Raw genomic sequence first — 13,125 nt, 5'->3', positions numbered from 1 at the left:
AAATTAGTCTGTTCCTGTCCCAGTGCATGATGGGAACAGGGCAAACCAAACTACAAAAGCCAATTCTTACACTGGGAAGGAAACAAGCTCCCGGGGACCGGTTTCTGGCATTACAGCCGTCTTCGGCCCGGTTTGCTTGAATCCTGATGGTGCAATGAGCAAGGGGCTCACATCTGTACATCACCACCCCCTTTTCTGAATCGTTTTTGGCCACTATAGGTGTGGCAGGGTATACTCAGACATGAGTCCCTTTCTCACTGCTCCATCAGGATTCAAGCAAGACGGGCCGAAGACGGATGAAATGCCAGAAACCGGTCCCCGGTAGCTTGTCTCCTTTCTGGTGAAGAATTGGCTTGGTAGTTTAGTCTGCCCTGTTCCCATGATGCACTGGGCCAGAGACAGACTGATTTGCATATAGCCAGGTTCTGAGCTGGGATGGGGCAGTGAGATAAATAACGGTGATGGATCAAGCCCTGATCTTTGGACTGGGTAAGAGTGGTCTGCTTAATTCAGACACTCTGTTCATCACCACCCCCTTTTCTGAATCGTTCATCATAATACAGCGCATTTTCCTTGATTGCGCCAGGGGCAATTTTTAAAAGGTGCGCCTAGAAAATGCGCTGCATGTATAATACGCCCCAAATCTACAGCCTGTGTGTCACTTTCAAAACCAAACTTTTCCTAATGCTGTGAGTGATTGCAACAACCAAGCCTACTGTTTAACATTTAATACTGCTGTGCAGCACCCTCTCATGGTTATTGGCATCACATCAGAATGCATTGGAAGTGGCAGTAGTTACGTCATGACTTTATTACTATGGGTACCTAATCAAAATGCTGATTAATGACCAGCATACCTCATCTTTGTATTAAGGAAGGGTCCTGTCATATTATCCGCGGCATAATCATATTTACAAATCTATTATTTGACAAAAATCATACAATATAAAATGTTTACATAAATCCAAAATACAATACAGTTTATATAGACAAAAGAAGTTCTGAAAAATAAGAGACTTAAGGCAGGTCCTTATCAACCTTTTGTGAAGCACAAAGCCTCAACCTTTTGTGAAGCACAAAGCCTACTGGATTCATTGTCTGGCTATAGTGGGACATGGATGTATGATTAAACAACGACTGCCTTAACAACGAATTCCTTAATGACGAAGGCTAAACAACGAGCTATCCCAAACCACTACTTATTTAACAACGAGTTCCTAAACCACTAAAAATCTATAAATTGCTCATTACCATTTTGCGCCACTATGTTCTTTGAAATCCACATCTTTTTTACTTTTATAAAAACCGTAATATTACATTTATCTTTTTTTAAACAATTGTTAGTGGAAAAATCCTTAAATTAACATATTTTCCAATATAAACTTTTAGCCACAAGATGGTAGTGTTGCATCACAATAATTCTAGCTGGTCAGTTAGGTTCCACACAGGTTGCATAGAAACCAACACGTAGAAGTTACATAAAGATAGTTCTCATGCTTTGATTTGCTATTGAATGCCTGCAGATGTTCGAAAGAGGGTCAGGAGATACCATCTTGTGGCCAAAAGTTTATATTGGAAAATAGGTTATTTTAAGGATTCTTTCACTAACAATTGTTTAAAAAAAGATAAATGTAATATTACGGTTTTTATAAAAGTAAAAAAGTTGTGGATTTCAAAGAACATAGTGGTAAAAAACGGTAATGAGCAATTTATAGATTTTTCGTGGCTTAGGAACTTGTCAAATAAGTAGTGGTTTGGGATAGCTCGTGTTTAGCCTTCGTCATTAAGGAATTTGTTGTTAAGGCAGTCGTTGTCAGGCACGGCCCGTGCTGGGGCGTTATACCGGGCGGTGACGTCAGGCGGGGGTGGGGCAGGGTGGGGGGTTGTAAAATGCGGGATATGGACCATTTCAGGTAAGTAACTAAAAAATAAAAAAAATAAAAAATGTTGCCCGCGCTGCATCACATTTGGCGATGCAGCGCGGGCAACGAAATTCGTTTTATTTATTTCTTTAGGTACTTACCTGAAATGGTCCATATCCCGCATTTTACAACCCCCCACCCTGCCCCTCCCCCGCCTGACATCACCGCCCAGTGTAACGCCCTGCACGGGCCGTTGTTTAATCATACATCCACATAATATACCAGAGTGAAACACACCTAACTGAGTCCTTTTGCCTTCTGTAAAATTGTACCTTATGGATGAATAATCTATTAAGTTGTAGCTGGAACGGTATGCAACGGTTACCACGCATTTTTTACAACGCGGTACCGTTAGCACGCTACTTTTACCACGCAGGTCGTTACAACGAAATGCGCTGGGGGGCGCTCCAGGATAGTAAATACTTTAATTTACTATCCAACTCCTTTCCCTAGAGTCCACGGGGACTGGAGTTGGAATAGTAAATTAAATAATTTACTATCCAGCGCCCCTCCACGCAAGTCGTTGTAACGACTTGCGTGGTAAAAGTAGTGTGGTAACGGTACGCGTTGTAAAAGTACGCGTGGTACCGTCATACATCCAGCTGGAACATTGGAAGAGCAGAAAAGATTTACAGTACTGTGGAAAGATGAGTTCCGACATGTGTATGTAACTTTATTACAAAGCACTTCATGCCTATTTGCTGGTTACTGCATTATAAGAGCCAAGAACGTCCATCTTTGATCCGTATATGAAATAAAATGGTGTCCATGTCCCGTCGTAGGCATGCGCAAGCATGGTGACGCACGCTCGATGTTGCATGCACGCATACATCATCACACATGCATACGTCTACAAGATGACATGGTCACTGGAAGCCTCATCATCATGCCTTTTATTTTTCCTTTTGACTATGCTGCACAGCATCGGCAAGAAATGCTTTTTGTTGATGTTGTACAGCATCAGCAAAAAGCACTGGTGAAGACAAAAGGTCCCAAAGGGAGAACTATTAGCTTCGCCAATGTATGTTTAGGTTTGTCTTTATGAACTCCACTGTGTTTACATTCCAAATCTATTTGGAGATGTAAACGCCAGTATTATAAGTAGGACTACATTCGCAACTGTTTGAGCTACCAGGGTCAGCTTCAGAAACAGCTCTTTGCTTTGCGCCACATTCTTTAGCAGCTGCTGCTGTTTTCATTGTTCTGGTGCTAGTTGAAAACAAATGCTGTTAGGTGTATAAATGAACTTGCTTGACCACTGTAAGAACTCCTATATCTCTGTGCTTATTTACAAAGATTTAAATATGAATACAACTGAACTGCAGTTAGATGGCCAAAGCAGCATTCATTTAGTAAATGGTATGAGTTGGAGCATCTGTGGTATTTTTTCAGAGTGTAATGCATTACAAAACGAAGCACCGTCGGTAACACAAACGGTATGTTTTTCTACTTTTTCATCCATCCATAGATGTGCTTCTTTATCCAAGAACTCAGTTGCAGATCGGCCCTTGTGGTTTGGGGTGAACAGTTTTGATTAGATCACCATTAGGGTCAGTGCTTTAAATGGGTCGCTACTGAGTACCGACACTTTCAAAAGAGTGACGTAATAAGTTTAATTGGAGATTACCGGTTCTCAGAAACAAACAGGTACTCTGGTTCAGAGTACCTGCACTTATTTTTTTCCATTTCAAGCACCGATTAAGATTGGCTTAAAAGTCCTAGTAAGTCGACTGTTGTGAAAGTGTCACACTTCAGAGCTTTGCAGGTATGTGTGTGCTCGTGTATATAAATAGTGTTGTGGGGGCAGTAATGTATTATTAGCATGGGTGCCAGCATGTGGGTTGTGCTTGTGCCACGTGTCTGTTTGTGCGTCTGCAGTTGCGTGCTTCTCTTTTGCGCGGTCTGCCCTTGTGCATAGGCCTCTTTATGTACATACTGAACTATGCAAACACCAAACACACGAACTTTCCAATATTTGTTGGTGAATCGGCTCCACGAGGACTAACATTTTCAATATGAGACACTAGGTGGCAGTGTTGTGCACATTCACTGTCTAAATGAAACATTTTCTGTGTGCAAGTGCTCGGCACAGTTAAGAAATAATGGCACTTTACCATAATACTCTTTTAGACCAGCAATATTGGTGCACTGGAGAACTTGTCTGGTGTTTATTCATTTTTAACTTTCTCTGTGCTGGCAGCAATTCAGCCACTAATGCGCCTGTCTTTGCTTATGTGCCACACAGTTCGTGTATGGGAGAATTAACAGCAGGAGGGAACCAGCAGATTCGTATCACTGTGATATTTATTTTAAATCAAGCTACAATCGTCTCGTTCCTATTAAGAGAACAAAAGAAGGTGGGGAAATATGTCAGCGATGCGACAAAGACGTCAGCGCCCTGTTTGTTTAGGATTCATATAACATATTGTTTGCCTCCATACAAAGGTAAGACAGCAGTAACAAAGGCTCCTGACGTCGTTCTTGGCAAACGTGTTCCTAAAGAAAAGCAGCTGCGGTGCAAGCCAAGGACAGAATATCCAATAAAGGCCTGGGCGAGTGACAGCCCATCAGATATAGAAAAACTTGCATTGGGGAAAAAAAAGATACACACCAAAGCATGAAAGTATATATTTTTTGCCTCTGCCGTAGATTGTTTTTGGCACAGAATTTAAAAAACTTGAATTATTATTTGACAAGTCCTCACAGTTTAAAAGTTCTAGTCTTTGCAATTTGTATACTGTTGTTATTCTGCATTCCTTCAAGAAAATCCAAGGAAGGAGGCGATCTTGATGAAGGTCTGAACTTAATTACCCTGAGCTCTTCTTCTCTGCACACAGCAATGCCTTGGCTATTATGTGGACCAAAGGGTCCAATCTGGCCTTTTAGTAACTGTGGTCCATCCATCCATCCATTTTTCTCTTTCTCCGGTCTAAATGTATGAATAGGTTCTACAAAAGCTCACTTTAGCAAGTTTCATGTATGTTCAATATTAAAATACCTATGATGTTGACAATTTGGCTTGTTATTGTTTTCTTGCTTTAGAGGATATTCTATAGTACACTTGGAAAATATTCTAATGCGTGTACTCTTCTTGCCCTTTCATCCCCAGTGTTTACATTTTACTACTGAAAAGGGACCTATAAATAAATAACTTTATGTGAGACGTAAAATAAAGGACTCCTTTCAGGATTTGAGCACCTTGTTTTTTTATTCTTTTCCTCTTTAATTTCCTACTGGAGTAAGTAGTGTGGGAGCGGGATGAGTAACATACTTCAAAAAGGCCCTGGACAAACACAAGAGTATAGTATTTCTCACATTTGGGTCCTAAGATGTGGAATGCCCTACCCGTGACCCTGAAAACGGAATGTCATCTTCTCCGTTTTTGTAAGGGTCTTAAAACCTGGCTCTTTCAGCAGTAATGTCGGAGGTTCCTCTTATTGAAATGTCACTCTGCTAGTTCTTCTTCAGTCTGTCCCTAGCGCCGGGAAACCCATCGTGGGTAGCTGTGCGCATTATAAGTTTAATAAAATAAAAATAAAATAAATAGTACTCATGTATGAAAACAATGGAGTTTGAGAGGGAGTTTACAGTTTTGTACCAGGCAAGCTTGATGGGCCGAATAGCCCTATTATTAGACTTTGAAAACTTCAAATAATACATATTAATATGGATGAACGGTAAAAATAACTCTTCAGTTTGAAAAAATATGCTGGATAGACATTTTTCAGGTAATGGCTTGGCATAAATAAACCCTTGAGCACAGAAGTTGGAGTTTGGGCTGATGTCCATGGAGGAGGGGGCTTATCGTCGAAAGGGCATCAGATGAAAAACAATCATTGGCTAAGCCAATAGGTCTCGCCTATGAGACGAGAGCTATGGACTTTGTCAGTGTTTAGCCACTTTGTACAGCAGAGTGGCTGTCCTGCAGCATGGCTTAAAAAAGCATTGGCAAAGCCAACACGTATAGTCTACGAGAGCTATTGGCTTTAAAACTGTTTTTAGCAATGTCATTCAGCAGCGTGGCTGCAATGCAGCATGGCTAAAAGTTTTTTTTTAAATGTGCTGTGACGCGGTCAGGTGCTATAAGTTCAGCAAATCAAGTAGAGGTGGGCTAGCCACTGAGAGCTGGAGCCAAGCTCCAGCCTGAAGCCCGGCTCTGGCTCAGCTTGAGGTCCTGTTGGAACCTCGAGCCCATAAGGAGCCAAGCTTTCATTGAGCTTCTCCGGCCTCCCTCCCTGCACCTTGAATGTGGCTTTAGGGCCAGCGCTGTGGACTTTGGAATTAGGGATCCAGCTTCAAGTCTCAGCATCGGCTCAACATCCTGTGATCCTGGGCAAATTAATTCATCTCCCCATCCCTATAAACAAGGACAGGTGGTCTTGCGCAATGTAACATATTTTATGGGATGTTTAATCTCAAACTTTTACAGGGCTCGGCTCGTGCACAGTGTCCGAGATCCGAGCCAGGCCCTTGGCTCGGCACTCCCCGTTGATGTGTTGTCTCTCCCACTTCTACAATGAAAGCACATCAAGGTAGGAGGGATGACTGCCAACGCTGGCGGGTTTTTAGAGTCGGCCAGGATTCAACCTTGAGTGCCGCATCCCGTGTTACTCTCCCAGTGCCTAAAACAAAGAGTTTTATTCTGCACAATGAAACTGTGGTGCTCATGTAAAGGGATCCAATACCGTCGGGTGGAGTTCGCGCTATATAAAACTTCACACAAAAAAAGTGAACTACCCAGGAGGTCCTCGTCCAAGTAAGAAACTTGCGCTGTCGCAGCATTTTTAAGAGATGATTTTAGATTTAAAGGCATCCTGTATCCGCAGCCGACTCACATTTCAAACTCGGGTGATGCTGACGGTCAGCAGAGGCTTTATCAGCCCAATGTACAGCTGAAAAGCGGCAGCACGGCTGCTTTCCTTATCTTGACTTTCCTGCAGGAGGCGCCGACTGGGAGAAGTCACGTGCTTCCCGGAGCCCGAGTCTGCTGCTCCGCAGCTCAGCAGGACAGATTGTTTTCTGTTGTGCACATTCACCTTGACCTGGAACTAAACAACAGTGTGTGCCAGGCTGTGGATATCGAAAACATGTTATTGCATCGAGCAGTGTTAAGCGAAGGGCAGGCGCTGAACATTCATGCTCTCGGGGCCCATCGGAGGAGGGAAAGCAGAGGCTCGAGTCCCCCCAGCAGGGGGCGGCAAAGGGCGCCATATTGCACATAGGAATGGCCAATGCCGCCCTTTCTCTGCGCAGAGTGTGTCACTTGTTACTGTAACATCGTGTAACACGGAATGCATACTGTTTAAGATGATATTCTGTGTCACTGGTGAAGCGTGTAGGTGTTTCCAGGCCACCACAATGTCAACCAGGGCACAAGGTGTCCAATCTTGAACTTTCCTTTCACGAACCACTGTAATCAGAAGCCTTAGTCCGATTGGTCCAACTGAACTTAACTAAAACTGCACTTCTTAAAATGGATGTGATTCACCAAGGCAAGGAGCACCCCGGACACAACGGTCGATGCTCTCCGACTAACCTTGTGTTCTGCGGCGGCTCCTCTGGCTACCGGGCTTTATTAGCTTTTAGTGCATTGCATTGTGGCTTGGCTGTGCCACTCCCTTCATTTTAAATCCAATATGAATTACATTTCCCAGTAAGAAGATTGTAAAAAAAAAAGTCAAGATGCAGATTTTCAGTGAGGTCTAAGTGCAACTGAATAAAAGTTTACCCCTCTCCCTTCCTTCCCTCCACGACTCACTATTTTGTATGCGGCGCCATTATAGTTTCGAAGAGGCCCAATGTTCATATATGACACTACAGCCAATCCTTTTAGGCAACAGAATGTTGCATGCTGGGACCCGCAGTTCTACTTTTCCCATTGAAGTGCCAGCATGCAAACCACTAACCAGCAGGACTGGCTTATAGTATTATTGACTGCATGGAGATAAGAGGCAAGTAAGAATGCATACACCTCCCTCATATAACCTGAGCGTTGTGCCTCTACTCTCAGAACCCACACAGACACCCCACGCCCAGCCATCGCAAGGACATGAGACCCCACCAAACTCCATGCGTTACTCCCAAAACCTTCAGAACACCACATGCACAATCAGATCATTACAGAAGACCTAGTGTTTCTCAAAGTCTACCAAAGCCATCCAAACCTCAAAACTGCAGCTAAGGTCTGAAAATTCTCTATTTGCTAGGCAGAAGCAGCGTAACGTGTTTTGTAGAGCACACGTTGACCCTTGCCTGTCTTGGCGTGTAAATAGCAGATGTTTATTGATACCAAACTCATTCATTCATTGGATGACCCTCGCGAAGGTGAAAGCATGAGTGGACCCTCCAGGATTCGAACTTCTGACCATGAGGCCAAACAAAGATGTGTGAAGTGCATGCATTAGTCCACCAGACCAGGAGTGTTGTAGAAAAGTATCTCAGAAACTGATAATTAAAGTAAAACACTGTGCAAAGTAAACAAACACATCAAGAACAGATTACACCACACGCCCCAATGGAATATCAGCCGCCAGGATCCTGTTCTCCATCATCAAATGTACACCATGCACAATATAATCCTCGCCAACCAACACAGCACACTTTCTGCATTCTGCAACACAACAACCCACCTTGCGCTCTTTCCAACCCCTCACCACCATGGAGTTACATAATATTCCACAATCCTTCAAACTACACCAGATGGCAGTGGCATATTTCCACCCTCCTTAAGGAAGACCCTTCTCAGTTACCATGACCTCCTACCTAGGGATCATCAGTGCCCAATTATGCACCAACAGCACCTTCCCATCCTTCATGAAAACCTGATTTCCCCTAAATCAAGAAACCTATTTTAGACCCAGATGACTTGATCAAATACAAGTCACCAAAGTTTCCCCCTAAATTAACAAGTTCCTGGCAAGAGCTGTAACGGATCAACACCAATATCACAGAGTGCCATAACCTCTTACAGATCTACAGTAATGGCTCTGGCTTTTGTTGTGGTACCAGAACACTGCAAATCATAGAAACACCCTGCAAATCACAGGCAAAGGTGAACTTTACCTTCACTAGAACACTCAACAGCATTTAACACCATTGGATCTAAAGTTCCACTTAACACCCTCTACACTCACATGGCCGCTGCAACAGAATCCCATATTTGGTCACTTCTTGGCATGCAAGTAGATGGCAATATAATAAAATGTTCTGCCTCTCAGGAAAATGTAAGTTCCTCCAAAGCTCCCTCCTTGTGCCAAACACATTTAAGCCGTACATGGAGTGTCAAAGAAACCTATTTGGCTGGGCAGGACACTCCAGTACACCGGTATGCAGTAAATATACAGCTATGCCTAAGGGTGTAATTGCCAGCTGGCATCTAGCACCCAAGACACTTCCTGGGTACCACTTAGTCTTAGATGCCTTCAGTCTACTTGAAGTTGATTCCAACCAGAACTTACTACGTATGCTTAAACAAGGCAAGCTTCAATCAGACGTTGCAGACTGACTTACCTCCAGCAAACTTAAGAGCTTTCCGTCTGACTGTTACCACTTACTCCTGTTAACTCACTACCGGAACACACAAAGAAATTCAAAACAGCTTAATATCAAGTCTCCATCTTCGTCTCTCACATGCAACCCCCAATCCTCGGGTACTCTGAAGGGGCATGCTGCACTCACCACAGGGAGAAGTGGGTGGCAAAAAAACTTTTTTTTCAATTCATGGTAATTGAATACAAAACTGGGCATAAAAACAAGAAGTAATTCTGCAGCGTATGCACTCACCTGACCCAGATTAAAAAATAAAGCTGAACTGTAGGTGAAATGTCCTGAAGAACAAGAATTCCTCACTATGAGGAACTCATGGACCAAGGAATTCTTGGGCCGTTCAGCCCTGCAAAGTACAGGGCTTTTCAGAGTAACTTTTTCTGCAGGGGAGCGTGAGTAGGACACCTGCATGATGGAGAGCAAAGAGTACCCTGCAGCCAGGTGTGACACAGAAACTTCTATGCTGGAGAAGTTGCTTTGAAGTGCACTGCCATGTGTCTGGGAACTTTATTTACCCCAGTGCTGGAAAAACTGAGGTAAGTGCATTGCTCAGCCAGTCACAGTGCTTCTAAAAGTAATCCTTCTTTCATCCCACGGATCAGTGAATCAGTCCTAATGAAAAAAGGCACATTTAATTTGTTTCAGAATTTGCCGTAAATGTTCACCAAACCCTCTAACTACTTAGACTGCACACTTTCCTCCATTTAAATCTGTACTCTATTTAGCTGCTTACCCAATTAGCAGTCAGCATAGGTATGAGCACAGCATCAAAATATGAATTGACCCACTCTTTAGGGCTCCACCCGTTTCATGCACTGCACGGACTAGGTGATTCAGAACATTGCCCGATAAGGAGGGACACGTCTAGTAGACTGGGACTCTCTTTCTGTGCCAGCAATTTATAGCATAGATCCACCACTTCCATCTGATATTGCCCCCTTCTCTCCCACGTCGCAATCAAGCAACCCCACACATAGTACCATTGGCCAGATGAACACCATGTATGGTTTGCGATGACCAAGTATCAAATTTTTGCAATTCGCTATTTAGTAATCCCAAACACCAATGTACAAATGTATCTTTGGCACATTTAGCGATTCCCAGTGGGTCGCAAATAGACTTACCTCATTAATATTCATGAGGTAGGTCTTGGTTTGCGACCCATTGGGAACTGCAAAAATCACAGGGATGGTGACCTGCTGGGGTCAGAAGCACCATGTCTGTGATTGCTTTTCAATAAAGCAATGCTTTAAAAAAGAAATGCAGCCTGTTTTCCTTAAAGGAAAACGGAATGCTTTCAAAAATAAAAATAAACGTTTTCATTTAATTTTTTAAGAGCAGGCAGTTGTCTGTGGGACCACTGCCTGCTCTTGATTTTTTTTTCACAAACATTCACAAAGGGGAAAGGGTCCCTTGGTGACCCCTTCTCATTTGCAAATGGGTTACTACCTACTTGAAGTAGGTAGTAAAATGCTAATGTTTTTGCAATTGCATTCAGTAGCAAAACATTCACACATACCACTCCGATTCAGTATTGGGAAGGCACGCCCTGAACATGCACCTTCCCAATATCGAATCACAAATCCGATTTGCAATTCAGTAATAGGATACCGAATTGCAAATTGGGCCTTTGTACCTTGAAAAAGGCCTTTTTAGTTGCAAACGGCCCGATTCCGCGAAACGGGCCGTTTGCAAATGTAAAAAAAACGTTTGTACATCTGGCCCCAAGTTCCTATACTCGGGTTTCAAATCCAAACAGTTCAGACCCTTTCGCAGGTGAGTTCAGTCAAATGTCAGCAAATAAAATGCAAACCTACATTTAGAGGTGTGGCCCATATGCAAGGCGTAAAGATGGAGGGCGAGGTTTGGAGATGAGCTTTAGAGTACAGCCCTGAAAAGCACAGTTACACAATCAATACAAGTGGAGTCTATGTGGGAGTGATGGGATGGATGTCCTGGTCGAGGGGGCTATGGTAGCGGTCGGGGGAAAATGAAAGGGGACACGATATGGTTTGGTCAGAAGGACCACACCAGACAGATTGATGTGGGGCTGGGCCTGGCCTACACTTGGCAGGCTTGGCAGAGAACCAAAATCACAAACAAGTAAAACCTGAAACAAAAATAAAGTACAAATGCGGGTACAGTAGCACAGAGAAAAAAGGCACAGACTGCTCCTTTGTTTTCAACACAGGTGTTTTTTCACCTCCACACGAATACCAATACAAGTTACACAGGCTTTCTGTGTTTGTACCATCGAGTTGGATAACAATAAACATCCCTATCAGAAGGATCAAGGGATCCTTGGAGTCGAACATACTCTCTACAAATATTACTGTTGTACAACGCTACATTACGTACTGAGGCAATGTGAAACCTGGCATAGCAAGTGTACTTTATATATTCTTGGATGGGCTGAATCAGTTGTCTGACGGAACCATGCATAGTAAAATACTATGCATGGTTCCGTCCGTACTTAACAACGAGATCATTTCAATGATCGTGTACTTACCACGTATGCCTTTACCAAGCATATGCTTTTACTACAAAAAAGTAAAGAAGTTAGCAGGTAAGGATAAAGCCTTTTCATTTTTAAATATATACATACATATATAATGTCACCAAAATGTGAATAATGTGCACTCTCAGAACCAGGCAAGATGAACGCAGCCTTGATCAACATACTCACCATAAACCCTAAAAATGCAATTGCTGTCCAAATACCCATACCCACCCTAAACCTTAAAAACGACTTTGCCTCCCAAAAACAAATACCCACCCTAAACCCTAAAATGCCCTTGCCACCCAAAAACACATACCCACCCTGAACACCAAATATTCCCCTGCCACCCAAAAACACATACCCACCCTGAACCTTAAAAATTCCATTGCCACCCAAAAAACCTACCAACAGTAATTCCTAAAAAAATCCCTTACCACCCAAAACCCATACCCACCCTAAACATTCCCTTGCCACCCAAAAATCCATACCCGCCCCTTACCCTAAAAATGTCATTGCCACCCAAAAACCCATACCCACTCTAATCCCTAAAAATGGCCTGGACACCTCAAAACCTATGCCCACCCTAAACATTAAAAATTCCCTTGCCACCCAAAAACCCATACCCATCCTAAACCCTAGAAATTCCCTTGGCACCTAAAATACCATACCAACACTAAATGCCAAAATGCCCTTGCCACCCAAAAAACCCATACCCACCCTGAACCCTAAAAATTCCCTTGCCACCAAAAACACGTACCCACTGAAACCCTAAAAGATACCCTACCACTCAAAAACATATACCCACCCTAAACCCCAAAACATTCCATCTCAACAGAAAACAAACCCCCACCATAAACACTAAATACGTCCTTCTCCTAACATATATACCCGCCCTATGCCCTAAAACTTCCCTTCCCACTGAAAAACACATACCCACCCATAACCCTAAAAATGCCCTTGCCACACAAAAACCCATACCCACCCTAAACCCCAAAAATTCCCATTTCAACAAAAAACAAACATCCACCCTAAACCCTAAGAATGCTGTTGCCCTAAAATATATATACACACACACTCACATGAGTAAACATACAATCCAGTACCTTTATAGTTACATTTTGCTTGGTAATGGCATGCGTTGTAGAAAGGCAGGTCATG

The 13,125-nt window shown here is 43.1% G+C and overlaps 1 protein-coding gene across 2 annotated transcripts in view; it reads right to left on the bottom strand.

Annotated features, from left to right (window-relative positions):
* The window catches only part of PIP5K1B (phosphatidylinositol-4-phosphate 5-kinase type 1 beta), a 412,487-nt gene that overhangs the window by 2,891 nt on the left and 396,471 nt on the right, over positions 1–13,125 (bottom strand). The window contains exon 15 of one of the 2 annotated variants that reach the window (XM_086961235.1): positions 11,972–12,007. The exons of the other annotated variant lie outside the window; for it this stretch is intronic. Coding sequence (XP_086817361.1) covers positions 12,005–12,007 — 3 coding nt within the window. The 3' untranslated portion in view covers positions 11,972–12,004. Of the gene's footprint in view, positions 1–11,971; positions 12,008–13,125 lie in introns of those variants that run through there. 2 annotated transcript variants of the gene reach the window in all.

This window comes from Lissotriton vulgaris, chromosome 3_1 (genome assembly GCF_964263255.1).
Source record: "Lissotriton vulgaris chromosome 3_1, aLisVul1.2, whole genome shotgun sequence".
In the NCBI taxonomy this organism is placed as follows: Eukaryota; Metazoa; Chordata; class Amphibia; order Caudata; family Salamandridae; genus Lissotriton; species Lissotriton vulgaris.
The sequence above is the reverse complement of the archived record's forward strand: the minus strand, read 5'-3'. Positions and strand labels throughout refer to the sequence as shown.